Source organism: Drosophila santomea, chromosome 3L, assembly GCF_016746245.2.
Source record: "Drosophila santomea strain STO CAGO 1482 chromosome 3L, Prin_Dsan_1.1, whole genome shotgun sequence".
Lineage (NCBI taxonomy): Eukaryota > Metazoa > Arthropoda > Insecta > Diptera > Drosophilidae > Drosophila > Drosophila santomea.
Window position 1 is genome coordinate 2,604,420 of NC_053018.2, and position 12,594 is coordinate 2,617,013.

General features: G+C 46.0%; 7 protein-coding genes across 9 annotated transcripts; 2 read left to right on the forward strand and 5 right to left on the reverse strand.

Annotated features, from left to right (window-relative positions):
• Positions 1 to 386: 386 nt before the first annotated feature.
• LOC120448233 (adrenodoxin-like protein 1, mitochondrial) lies at positions 387 to 1,161 on the forward strand. Its single transcript, XM_039630133.2, has 3 exons — positions 387 to 555; positions 643 to 694; positions 758 to 1,161. Exons 1-3 carry the CDS (start codon positions 441 to 443, stop codon positions 1,107 to 1,109), a joined length of 519 nt encoding a protein of 172 aa, XP_039486067.1. The 5' UTR covers positions 387 to 440; the 3' UTR covers positions 1,110 to 1,161.
• Positions 1,157 to 4,090, reverse strand: LOC120448231 (protein FAM76A). 3 transcript variants are annotated; one of them, XM_039630130.2, is made up of 6 exons: positions 3,870 to 4,081; positions 3,461 to 3,525; positions 3,257 to 3,370; positions 2,816 to 2,909; positions 2,168 to 2,581; positions 1,157 to 1,915 (listed from the first exon to the last, which is right to left on the reverse strand). In XM_039630130.2, exons 1-6 carry the CDS (start codon positions 3,954 to 3,956, stop codon positions 1,517 to 1,519), a joined length of 1,173 nt encoding a protein of 390 aa, XP_039486064.1. In that variant the 5' UTR covers positions 3,957 to 4,081; the 3' UTR covers positions 1,157 to 1,516. The 3 variants fall into 3 exon arrangements, with proteins under 3 accessions (XP_039486064.1, XP_039486065.1, XP_039486066.1); XM_039630131.2 differs by lacking the exon at positions 2,816 to 2,909 and having other exon boundaries at positions 3,870 to 4,035; XM_039630132.2 differs by lacking the exons at positions 1,157 to 1,915; positions 2,816 to 2,909 and having other exon boundaries at positions 2,244 to 2,581; positions 3,870 to 4,090.
• Positions 4,091 to 4,448: 358 nt separating this feature from the next.
• LOC120448234 (kinesin-like protein KIF18A) lies at positions 4,449 to 8,840 on the forward strand. Its single transcript, XM_039630134.2, has 5 exons — positions 4,449 to 4,994; positions 5,060 to 6,140; positions 7,318 to 8,122; positions 8,255 to 8,386; positions 8,447 to 8,840. The coding sequence occupies exons 1-5, from the start codon at positions 4,690 to 4,692 to the stop codon at positions 8,551 to 8,553; spliced, it is 2,430 nt and encodes an 809-aa protein (XP_039486068.1). The 5' UTR covers positions 4,449 to 4,689; the 3' UTR covers positions 8,554 to 8,840.
• Positions 6,233 to 7,141, reverse strand: LOC120448238 (ribosome-recycling factor, mitochondrial). Its single transcript, XM_039630142.1, has one exon. The coding sequence runs from the start codon at positions 7,062 to 7,064 to the stop codon at positions 6,300 to 6,302; it is 765 nt and encodes a 254-aa protein (XP_039486076.1). The 5' UTR covers positions 7,065 to 7,141; the 3' UTR covers positions 6,233 to 6,299.
• Positions 8,810 to 9,460, reverse strand: LOC120448239. Its single transcript, XM_039630143.2, has one exon. It carries the CDS (start codon positions 9,320 to 9,322, stop codon positions 8,810 to 8,812), a length of 513 nt encoding a protein of 170 aa, XP_039486077.1. The 5' UTR covers positions 9,323 to 9,460.
• LOC120448237 (pyridoxal kinase) lies at positions 9,440 to 11,142 on the reverse strand. The gene is made up of 3 exons (XM_039630141.2): positions 10,703 to 11,142; positions 10,526 to 10,625; positions 9,440 to 10,457 (listed from the first exon to the last, which is right to left on the reverse strand). The coding sequence occupies exons 1-3, from the start codon at positions 10,805 to 10,807 to the stop codon at positions 9,745 to 9,747; spliced, it is 918 nt and encodes a 305-aa protein (XP_039486075.1). The 5' UTR covers positions 10,808 to 11,142; the 3' UTR covers positions 9,440 to 9,744.
• A 435-nt stretch (positions 11,143 to 11,577) lies between these two features.
• On the reverse strand, positions 11,578 to 12,491 carry LOC120448240 (small VCP/p97-interacting protein). The gene is made up of 3 exons (XM_039630144.2): positions 12,274 to 12,491; positions 12,035 to 12,205; positions 11,578 to 11,976 (listed from the first exon to the last, which is right to left on the reverse strand). The coding sequence occupies exons 1-3, from the start codon at positions 12,334 to 12,336 to the stop codon at positions 11,962 to 11,964; spliced, it is 249 nt and encodes an 82-aa protein (XP_039486078.1). The 5' UTR covers positions 12,337 to 12,491; the 3' UTR covers positions 11,578 to 11,961.
• Between the last annotated feature and the right edge of the window lie 103 nt (positions 12,492 to 12,594).

Consider the following 12,594-nt stretch of genomic DNA (forward strand, 5'->3'; position numbering starts at 1 on the left):
CAAATTCTTGGAACAGCATCGACTTTCCTTTGTTCATTAAACGGGTATTAAAAGCTGTGCATATTTGAATTAGGTCCCCAGATGTTAGTCCTACTTAGAAAAGCTTTGGCTAGCCTTGTCCCAGGCAAAAATAAGGGAACTTCTTGAATTTAAATTGAAAGCCCGCCAAACCTCTAGTTATCGATAACTTTTATTCACCTTTCCAAGCATAACTATCGAAGTAGCAGTTTTTAACAAGTGTTAAATCGACGAATAATTAAATACAAGTAATACAAGTAACATTAAATTAAAGTAAAACTTATTTTTAAAGTTTTTAAAATTTTGTAGAGTGACTACATAATAAACTCATTTATTTATCTTGGCATTATTATCTACCTTATAGAAACCCGTGACATATTGCATGTTTCCCATCTCCAGCTGGCACTGTAACCTCAAAAAAAATGTTTTGTTTACTTTTGCGGCGCTCTGCAGTTCATAATTCCTGCAAATTAATCAGTAAACAGATTGCCAAGCCCGCCTTCTACACACCCCATAATGCCCTGCACACCACAATACGTAAGTGGACCCCATAAACCTGTAGAACCAGCACTATATAATGCCGAAAAACCCCACTGATATTATGAAATTCGGGCGACTTTACAGCACGGCGGCATGGCGAGTTCGAATGGCAGGATCCCAAGTCGCCAGATGAAATGTAAGTCCATTGAGAGAATCTAATTGTACACCATTTAACCAGGAAATACTCCACAAAACACAGAGTGAACATCATCTATGTGGACAAGGATGGGAAACGCACCAAGGTCCAGGGCAAAGTGGGCGACAATGTTTTGTATCTGGCCCATCGCCATGGGATCGAGATGGAGGGCGCCTGTGAGGCTTCGCTGGCCTGCACCACCTGCCACGTGTACGTCCAGCATGATTACCTGCAGAAGATGAAGGAGGCCGAGGAGCAGGAGGACGACCTGCTGGACATGGCGCCATTTCTGCGCGAGAACTCTCGCCTTGGCTGTCAGATACTCCTGGAGAAGAGCATGGAGGGCATGGAACTGGAGCTGCCCAAGGCCACCAGGAACTTCTATGTCGATGGGCACAAGCCCAAGCCCCATTAACATTATTGTTATCGTACATTATTAATAATATATAACGACTGTTGAAATACCATTTGGTTCTTTCCCAACTTTGTATATTTCTTAAGATGTAAACAATGCTTCGGTTTTGTGTTGTTCCATCGTGAATTAAACTAAAGAAGAATTCGTTAAGTTGAGCCTATCGAATTACATTATCTAACTGATGATTGGGTTACATTTGGAAGGAAGGATTTAGAACAGGGTTCGCGCGGCAGGGATGAGCGACATAAAAAGAGTGATATGAAACAAACTTGTAAAACTATATTACAATTAAAGCAGAAGTACAAAAATATAAATTTGTATAGCGAAAAACTAAAAGGGCGCGGCAGCCAGACTTCATGGATCGTGCATCCTGGCATGCCGCTCAAGCAGCTGGAAGTCAACGTCTCTCAGTTGGACGAGGGCGTGGGGCTGCTGGATGCGGATCGAGAACGCACACTGGCCCTGTCCTCCTGTTCGCTGCGTTCCTCCTCCCGATCGCGACTCTTCTCGTCCTTGTCGAGATCGGCTGGCTCCGATGAGGCCTTGGTCTGTTTTTCCGGCCCCGCTGACGCCAGGATTTCCTCCTTGGGCGATAAGTTCTCACGCTTGATGACCTCCTTTTCGGCCTTGCTGATGGCAGCGGTCTTTTTGTTGCTGCTCTTCTTAAGGACAGCCAGCTCCTTGAGCACACTGGCGATCTTGCGGTTCAAGTTGTCCACCTTCATGTCGTGCAGACGCTCCACCTCCTTCAGCCGGTTGCGCATGTCGTTCTCCTTCTCAAAGTTCTTGCCCTTCAGTTCGGTCAGCTGGGAGAACAAATTAGATATTAGCAGCGGGTTCTTTTTTTGATTTACATTACTTTTTTTGATTTATACCAAGGATCAAAGGATAAACAATAGAAGTCATTCAACAGTGGCAGACGGGTTTTTAAATATATAAAATGGTATTTCGAGTTTGACACAGCTTCTTATGCTTTTTTTCCACCCGTAAGGGTTGAAATTTAGTTTCTGAAACCTTGATAAAACCTCTTTCATGCCATTCCCTTGTCCCAAACCCACCTGCTTGTCTTTTTCGAGCAGCTCTTTGTCTTTTTGATTCAGGCGCTTCTCCAGGCTGGCGATGCGCTCCTTTAGGTATGTAATAGCAACCACATGATCCGAAGAATTGGTGTCCACGGTGATGGCAGCAGGCGCTGCTATGGTCCCATTCCCACCATTTCCCCGTGAGATCTTGTCAGGCAGATCCAATCCAGCTCCGCTCACGGCATTCACACCGGAATTATTGGCACCACTGCCACTCTTGCCCAGCTCGCTGCGCGAAGGCTTCTTGGCCGCAGCGCTGTCTCTGTGCGAAGACGAGGTCTTCTCGTGTGGCCTTTTCTTGGACATCGGTATACGGCCCTCCTGCTGGGCCTTGAATAGAGCTCGCTTGTAGGCGCAGGCACATAGCCAGCAAAGCAATTTGCCATTGACCTGTCGGCGAAAAAAGGTAGATAGAAATTTTACGAGGGGGCACAGCAAAAGGCTTATGTTAGGTAGCAATTATCTTAGAATAAACACGGTCTCTTATGAACGCAAGTACATGATTCTCGGGCACAATACGGGTACATCCCGCTCAAGTTTCTACAATCGTATGGCTTAATCTTAGGGTTTTTAACATTAGGGGCTGCTTCCGTTGCTAGCAATCCTCCAGTTCTGGGAGCTGACCTTTTTGTTCTCGTCGCGCCTGTCAAAGGCTGATCGCAGCTTGCATTCATCGCACTGCACCGGCGGTCCGTACTTTGCCTCGTAGCTGGCGCATCTATATACGAAGGCGATAGGGTATATTTTGGTTGGTTTTTTGTTTGGCGGGCAGAAAAGAGAAGAAGAGAAATGTTTTGCGTTCATAAGAGACGGTTGTTTCATTTGCTTGGTGTTCCGAGGATAGAGTTCGGGAAGAGCAGTATCTGCAAAGTCATGTACTTTGAAGGCACAATTTGGATTTTTGGATTGGTTTGGGTTTCTCTTCACGTTACGCAGAGTAAACAAATTCGCAGCTCTTGCATTGTGCATTCAAGTTACACGGCCGATTTGATTCGGTGGAAAGAACAACCATAGCATCAATCTACTCGATCAGCTTACGAATTACATAGAAAGTACAAAACTTACCGCATGCACTTGGATCCACCGAAGGCGGCCACAATCTTGCAGCACTCGCAGGCACTGGGTTTGCCGTACTTCCCCAGATAATGTTCGCACTTCTTGCAGGCACTCTGTGATTTGCTGCGGAATATAAACACACATAAATGATACATATACTGGTGTATATAGTATAGGGCTAGGTATAAGCTATAGATGCAATATCGTACTTACGTGGCGGGTTGAAACTCCGATCGGCAGTAAGTACATTTACCAACTGAGGTAGAACCGCGGCAGCCCTGAAAATAAAATTAATCAAGGTTATCCGTCTGTTTGTTTATCATTTGCTCTATATAGTCAAGCGCATTTTGTTTGTTTGTTGTTTAATTCATTGTTGGACGCGACGCTTGTCTGCTTCTTCTTGCTGCTAGCATTTTCCTTTGCTTTTTTGCGCAGCAAATTTTTCTGCCAACGCCGCGTCATTTTTGCTCGCTGACAAACAAGCAAACAAGTACACACACTTTACGCTGATTTTGCAATTTGTTTGGCGTCATCTTGGTTTTTTTGTTCTTTTCTTTTTTTTTTGCATTGTTTGAAGTGGCGGTGTTTTTTTTTTCTTCGTTAGTTTTGGTTTGCTTTTCACCTTGCATAGTTGCTGGCCGGAGGAGAGCTCCTCGTACGGATGGCGCGAGAAACACTTGGAGCAGGCGAATAAAACTTTAGCACTCATTCTGTTTGGGGTTCGGCGGTTTTGTTTTCGTGACGGGTTTTCTGTGTTTTGTGCTGGATCCCTAAAAAAAACTTGTTGTTTCTGCTGCTTTAAATAAAATGGTTCTTTTTGCTAGCGATGGCGGCGTAAGCGATAGCCACAGCGATAGACGGACAATCGATAAGTTGGGTCGCTGTCGACTATCGATTTCTGTGTTGCAATTTGCAAAATATACTTGAATTTTAAGATATATGATATAGTCTGAATAAAATGATTTTACTTCAAATGAGCGTATACGAGAATATACACCACATATCGATAACTTTTTACGGTATATACTAATCCCTGTTAACTATAGAAAATGATTATCAGCTTTGTTTAGTTACTATGTTATTATTAAGACACAATATTATTGCTTTCCAGTAAGCTCAGATAAGCTTTAAATATTGGACAGAACTAATTTTAAAGCTAATATTTCATCAAGTCGATACTATCGATAAGCACCAAAACAGCCCTGGAAATACAGTTCAAAATTGAAGGACAAGCGCTCACAGAAAATGGGATAAAGATGCCCCCAAAGCGGAACCGCCGATAGCACCGATTCAAACAACAACGATCACTTCAGGCTGTACAAGAAAATTATATGTGCGAGGATATTGAAATTGGATCAAACAAAAGGGGTGAAAACAAAAAAAGGCTAAAAACTCTAGGCTAATTAATAGCAAAGTGACGGGCAAAGAGCATTATAGCGAAAATGCCTTCGGAGCAGCACACGAATATAAAAGTTGCGGTTCGCGTACGGCCGTATAATGTCCGGGAATTGGAGCAAAAACAGCGGAGTATTATCAAAGTCATGGATCGATCGGCACTACTCTTCGATCCCGACGAGGAGGACGATGAGTTCTTCTTTCAGGGCGCAAAACAACCGTACCGCGACATCACCAAGCGGATGAACAAAAAGTTGACCATGGAATTCGACAGGGTCTTCGATATAGACAACTCCAACCAGGATCTGTTCGAGGAGTGCACGGCGCCGCTGGTCGACGCGGTATTAAATGGGTAAGTAATGGTTTATACATCTATCTATGATCATTTTAATCTTCACATACCCAATCCACCCACAGATACAACTGTTCGGTGTTCGTATATGGAGCCACTGGCGCCGGAAAAACATTCACAATGCTGGGCAGCGAGGCTCATCCGGGTCTGACCTATCTCACCATGCAAGATCTCTTCGAAAAGATCCAAGCGCAGAGCGACGTGCGCAAGTTCGATGTGGGTGTATCCTATCTAGAGGTGTACAACGAGCATGTGATGAATCTCCTAACCAAATCGGGCCCTCTGAAGCTCCGCGAGGACACCAATGGCGTGGTGGTCAGTGGTCTTTGTCTCACGCCCATTTACAGTGCCGAGGAGCTGCTGAGAATGCTGATGCTGGGCAACTCCCATCGCACCCAGCACCCCACAGATGCCAATGCAGAGAGCTCCAGGTCACATGCCATCTTCCAGGTGCACATCAGGATCACGGAGCGTAAGACCGACACCAAACGGACGGTCAAACTATCCATGATCGATCTGGCGGGCAGTGAGAGGGCGGCCAGCACAAAAGGCATTGGTGTGCGGTTCAAGGAAGGTGCCAGCATCAACAAAAGTCTCTTAGCTTTGGGAAATTGCATTAACAAGCTAGCCGACGGCTTGAAGCACATCCCGTACCGCGACTCGAACCTGACACGCATCCTGAAGGACTCGTTGGGCGGCAATTGTCGCACGTTGATGGTGGCCAATGTCTCGATGAGTTCACTGACCTATGAAGACACCTACAACACCCTCAAGTACGCTAGCCGAGCTAAGAAGATACGCACCACTCTAAAACAGAACGTCCTTAAGTCCAAGATGCCCACCGAGTTCTATGTGAAGAAGATCGACGAAGTGGTAGCCGAAAACGAGCGACTCAAAGAGCGCAACAAGGCGCTGGAGGCGAAGGCCACTCAGTTGGAGCGCGCCGGCAATAGTGGATTCGATCCGGAGGAGCTTAGGTCGTGGTACAGCAAGATAGACGCTGTATATGCGGCCGCCCGGCAGCTGCAGGAGCATGTCCTTGGGATGCGTAGCAAGATCAAGAACATCAACTACCGGCAGACCCTGAAAAAAGAACTGGAGGAGTTCAGGAAGCTGATGTGTGTCGACCAGCGAGTGTGCCAGGAGGTAAGCTTGATTTTGTTTCCCTTTTTTTTAGTTATGAAATGGGATTAAGATGCCAACCTTAGTGTTCTTCTTCAATTGAAAAGTCACCTCAATGAATTTTTAATTTAAACATTTAGATTTATTAAGGCTTTTGGAGCAGAATCAGTCTTGGTCTTGAGCTTAGTCGCCCAGCAGCTCCTTCTGCTTGCTGGCCAGCAACTTGTCGGCCTCCGAGATGAAGCGATCCGCGATGGCAGTGACCTGAGCCTGGGCGGCAAAGGCGTCATCCTTGCCCAGTTCCGGTTGTTTTTTGAGCTTGCGAATTTGCTCGTTCTGGACGCCTCGTATGGCATCGCGATATTTGACAAACAGAGCCTTTGCATTCTTGGACAGATTTTCCCGGTGCTCCTTGGTGACCTTTGGTATGGGTATGAACAGAGTAGTGCCATCTTGCTGGGGATTTAGGTTCATGCCACTCTTTTCGATGGCTTTGAGGACATCGGGAATCGTTTGTGGGAAACCAATCATATTGACGATAATGGTCTTGGGATTTTTGCGAGAGATTTGGGCCAGTTCCTGCAGCTCGTGCTCCTGGCCATCGACTTTGATGCGTAGTGTGTCGATGGCACCGCTGGTCGACCGCAGCGACAGGTGCTTCACAAAGTCCTCCTTCATTTGCATCACGGACTTCTGCATCTGGCTATTCAGGCCATCGAAATTGAGGATCTCGCGCAGCTGCTGCTCATTGATTTCCACCTTGCCCGGTTTTCCCTTGCCGCCTTTTTCCTTCTTTTTGTCCTTGCCCTTTGCATAATCGCGCGCCACTTGCAGGTATTTCGCATTTTGTGGATTATTTTGCAGGATTGATGGTAATCTCGGTGAGGAGCTGGTCACTCGGGTCTGGCGCAACCCGAGGGCAGCTAAATGCAATGCACTTCGCAGCATTTTATTGCAATTCAAGCTATTTTGTTTGGATTAAATGCGGGACTGATTTTCAATTGCGCAGCATCAGCTGTTTTGTTCAGACTCGTAACGAACCTCAAAACGTAAGGCATGGTCACGTTACGTAAAGCTTACGTTGGCGCGTTAATTTGAAAACTATTCAAAAACTATTAAAACGAATATTTAATTTTAAATTTCATTTTAAACCATGTTTTCTCTTCGTTAATATATGCAATAATTTGTACACACTTTTCAGGACTTCCGGCGCTTCGCGAACTACATGAGCACACTGACCAGCCAGATGGAGAAGTACAAGGAGGAATTGCCCAGCTGGCTGAGTAAGATGGAGAGTGCCTACCAGGATCTGGAGAGCCTAAAGCGGGAGGTTAACAAATCCAAGGCCTACCAGATTCTAATTGTGTACGTCAAGTACAAGGATCTCGAGCTGCAGCTGACCAAGCAGAATATCTTCAACAATCACGTGAATGCAATTAACCAGGAGCTGGTTGAGAACTTGGATCTGATGCGAAAGTCCTTCCGCACAGCCTGTGAGGTGCTCAACCAGACGTACGACCGCCTGGAGGATGGGCAAAAGCTGACGCCGGAGATTGAGGCGGTCTTTGAAAGGTTGCTGCGAAAGATGAGGTTCGCCGACTCCGAGGCCAACACCAAAATGGCCGAGATGGATCCGCTGGTTGTGCCTGAAGTGCTGCGCAGCGACAAGGAGGAGAACGAGCCCTCATGCAGCCTGACGGCCAGCGCCAAAAAGCGACAAAGGCAAGCGGCGCAGAGCGACGACGATCTGCATTTGAGCATGGAGGACTTCGACAGCCAGGACACCGGATCAGATTCCGAAGAGCTGCACAGAACCTTTAAGAGGCCACGAAATCTAAACGAAACGCAGGTCCTGGGTCCCTCCGGCAGCAGTACTTCCAGCAACAGTAGTGCAAGAAAGGCTCTCACGGCGACGGTCACCAAGCCGAGGAACGTCCATCAGCGACTGGTCAGCGATCTGATATCCGAGCAGAATGTGCGCGGTGGCAATGACAAGATCAAGAAGGGTAGGGTTATGCTTTTCAAATGTTATGTATAAACTATTTGATCGCAGCAAAATGTTTTTAATTGGACATGGCTTATAATCATTAAGCATGACGTAACTACTTAATGCTCATAACTTTGGTGTTTGCTTGCAGCTCTACTCAAGTCGAATCACTTTACGGCGCAAGGACTTCAGAGAACGTTGGCGGCTGCCTCTTTGGCCAAGGAAAACGTGAAATACAACGCCAACTATGTGCGCAAGAGTCCACGAGCGCTAATGGCCAAAGGTGAGTTTGGCTACCTATTCCTAATAAATCAACGATTTTAATTCAATTTGTTACTTACAGCCCTTGCAGGCACCTCAACGCTAACGAGAAAACCACTTGGATCGTCCAGTAAGGAGCCGCCCTTGGTCAAATTCAATCGGGCCGCCTCGTTCCGCCTGAAGAAGTAGCCACTTGAATTCCATCAGTTGGTTTCAACTTGTGTTTGCCTTGAAGTAACAACTCTTCCGCGGGGACCGAGACAGATTCATGTTCAAATTAACCATAGCTATAGCCATAGATATAGATAGAACACTAACCCCTGCAAACCTTTAGCCCGTTCGTTTTTTCAGTTCTTTTGACCCATTTCTTAACCTTGAATTTATTTATGTACTTTTTATATTTGTTTTGATAAGTTGAAAGAAAGCCTTGCGTTACGCGCTATTACTAAAAATATACAGCCGTTTCCTTGCCCTCACCCAGATTGTGTCTGTCTCGGTGGTAGAAGCTCTGATCGTCTGGCCAGAACTGAGAACTGGTTTCCGGGTGCGAGACAATCCGACTGGGGCTGCCACTGCGATGAGGAGCCAGTCCCAGGAGTCCCAGCAGCATGTAGAGCAATGCTCCCAAATTGACACCCAGAAGAAGCAGTCCGGGTGCGAGCAGGGGATTCAGAATGGACAGAATGGCTGCTGGAGGTGAGGGAGCAGCCCACGCAGTCGATTGCACTCCATCGTAGCCGTACTGCACTCGTCGCCAGGGTTTCTTATCGCCGGCAGTGGGTCTCTTTTGCTGCTCCACGCTCACTTCAGCGGGTAAATCCAAATCCTGTCGCTTGCTCTCGGCCACCGGAGTATAGCGAGGCACAAAGCCCTGCTCCACCGGCATCTGCTCATCGCCACCCACGGATCCGTTGCTTGCGCCGGCTAGACAGGCAATAAAGATAAGCGGCAGCCACATATCTTCGGTTTGTTTTTCCCGACCGGCTGACTGCAATCTTATATAGCCACTTGTTGTTCGCCAAGGGCAAGAACCGAATCGTGTGGGTCTTTTTAGATGTCAACAAGTTGTCACTTCTCAGTTTTACAATGGTCATATATTTATATTTGTATAGTTAATAGGTATAATATGCATATAAAACTTTAACTTAAGGTATCAAAACTTGTCCGAATAATGAGCATATGTATTTCGCTTGTTTATCAATTATATGTGGTACTTAACTTGTCACTCTGTTGATCATTTCTCGTTATAACAATGCTTGCAAATGCTGATCATAAGGTATCAAAAGGTTATTGTCCGTGAACAAATGCAATGAGAATACATGCATAGTAAATATTGTAAAGGTAATCGTTTCCCTCTGAGTTCAAATGGGTTTCCGCGGTCTAGTTAAGTCGCTGCGCCTTGAGGAGCACCTGGGGCTGTTCAATCTCCGTCTTGGACTGCACCAGCTTCAGTTCCCGTTCGGCGGCTTTAACTGGACCATTTCCACCGCCGGGCAGAGAAGCTACAGTTCGCTTGATCACCGCCTGCAAACTGGCGATGGTTTTCTCGAAGACATTGGCTATATCCTTGCTGCCATGGCTGTGAGCCAGGAAGAGGGAGGCGAAGAGATCCCCGGTGCCAGTGAAGACCAAATCCTTGCCACCCTGCTTGGGAATATCGATGGCTAGGCGGGGTCCATTCTGCTGGCTGAGGAAGGCACGCAGAACGCCGGGCTGGCCAAGATCACTGCTGGAAATGACTACTGTTTTGATGCCACGCTGGTGGAACCACTCCATGGCCTCCCAGACAGCCGCCTCGCTGCGCACCTCCTTCTCCGTGAGCAGCTCCACTTCGAACTGATTGGGAGTGATGATGTCCGCCAGTGGAATGATCTCGTCCCGATACACGGGCAATAGCTCCTTGGGCACATAGAGCTGACCATTGTCACCCATCACCGGATCGCAGACGTACACCAGGCCAGGATTAGCCAGACGCAGCTTCTTTAGAATTTGGCCCACCTGGCGCAGGAACAGTGGATTCCCGATGTAGCCGGTCAGGAGGTGTGAGTACAATGGCAGCAGCTCGTTCTCCTCCAGACCCTCGAAAATGGTGGCTGAAAGTGGTACCAGTAACATAATTGATTATAATATATGTATAATAGATGATAGTGTTTGAACTTACCCAACTCCTTTTCGTTGGAGACGGGGCCCTTGAAGGTCTTGTAGCCCGTGTGATTGGAGAACTGGACCGAGTTGAGTGGGTCCACATCGAAGCCCAGCAGCTATAAATAGAAAATCAATGATAGAAAGTGATTGGTAGCGGGAGCGGGAGAGAGAGTTAAAGGTCAAGATGGCAGACCTGCAGTGGATAGGTGGCCACTTTGTTGCCCACATAGCCGTGGACCACATGGCTCTGGATGGATAGCACCCGCTTGATGTCCGGATTGGTTGCACCTGCTGCCATTGTCGCTGCTCTTTTCCGTGGAACTTTCCGCGTCGAGTGACCGCCGATCAATGAGCAAATGAAGCTAGTGGGTCTACAAGTCACACACGCACACAGAGATAGCTTATAACCGTGTTATCAGCGAGTGAGCGGGAATTCATAGCTTCTCTAGTTCATAACTTATAGCTGATAAGCGATGAGTGGAATCCTCTTAGGAGGAGATTACTGAAGTGAACAGTGAGTGGATCGCGCGTAAACAAAGTATAAGAGATTGGCTGACTTTCAGATTAACGAGTCGTGTTCGCTCGGCCTTGGAACCCAATCAAATTCATTACAACACCCCCTTTTATCACCACCCCCATGGGGCAGTGTTACCAGGTGGCCAAACAGGCAACCACCAGATGTGGATAATCATCTGTTCGAGCTATCGACGTAGCCAGAAACTGGATCTGGATCCGTCACTTAAAATCGATTTCTTTTGAAATCAAAGATCTGAAAATTTCAATATGCTACATCTAAATACAAGTAGTAATATATATTTAAATATATTTCTCTTTTAGTTTTGTCATTATTAGGGGTATTTTTTCTTATAAAGATAAAAAAGTTTTTAAAAGATTAAAGTACTTACTTTTGAATTTCGGAACTATTATACTTCCATAATAAAGCCATTACAATGTTACTTTAATTTCCTTTTCAAACTCTTATTATTTGAGATTTGAAACTTTTAATTTAATTAAAACTGGCAGATTTTTCAATGAAATCTCAATATGTGATATTTAAAACATGCATGATTTAAATGCCATTTACAACACAATGGTTAATTTATTAAAACAGGAATGACAAAGTAAACCAATAGGCAATATAGATACTATTTTCGACCTTGTCGATCCAATCCTTCTATGAAGTATTCAACTTATCATTTGTGTTTTACGATCACTGATAACAATTTGGTTTGAATTTTATTTTTGGTTGTACATTTTGGTCGCCAGCTAAAAGTTCAGATGGTGGTAAAACGTTTCTGAAGATTCGTGAAATACGTAGATCGGGACAACAGGTGTATACTGAACAATACAAATACGGAGTGGTACAAAAACCCTGCACAAAACGCAGTAAACATGTAGGGAAAAATGTGGTAGTGCTTTATAAGCCATACCAGGATGGTGATTCACTGCCTTTTAGCTGGTTTGCCACTGAAAGCAAAGTGTGGTTTAGTCTGGAAACTTGGAAAAGGCTATTTAGGGGGCTCACCCGTAGATTGGATTGTCCTTGACCCTGGCGGGCGGCCTCCTCCTCCCTGCGCTGCAGTTCTTCCGCTCTTTGTTGCTGCCGGCGTACGCTCTCCGGATTCTTAATGCCCCGATGCTCATTCTCCTGGCGACGCTTTTCCGCAGCATCCAACTGCTGCTGGCGGCGCTCCTCCTGGAAAAGGACACACAAGGATTTTAACAAAGTTTGAAAGGTTGTGATTTAGGGACATCCAAATTTACAGGCGAAGGCATTAGGTTGGTTTCCTCGGCACTTTGGCCACAGCAGGATAGGCAGGCTCCCATGATGTTAAACGGAATTGGATGTTATTTTCAGGCGGTAATGGGGCTGCGTTTAAAGTTTTTCTTAGCTTTTCCGAATGATAGGGCTTCCTTTTGGAATTTTGCTTAGTTTTCGCACTCCCTTTGCTCTTTGTTTTGCTGTCACAGCTGATTGACTAACAGCGTGCTGTTGTGCTACATTTCTGAGCTGTTGTGCGCAACAGCTGGTGGCAAAGAGGAAGAAGCAGCAGCTGCAGAGAACGCTTCTTTCTTTCAAAATTG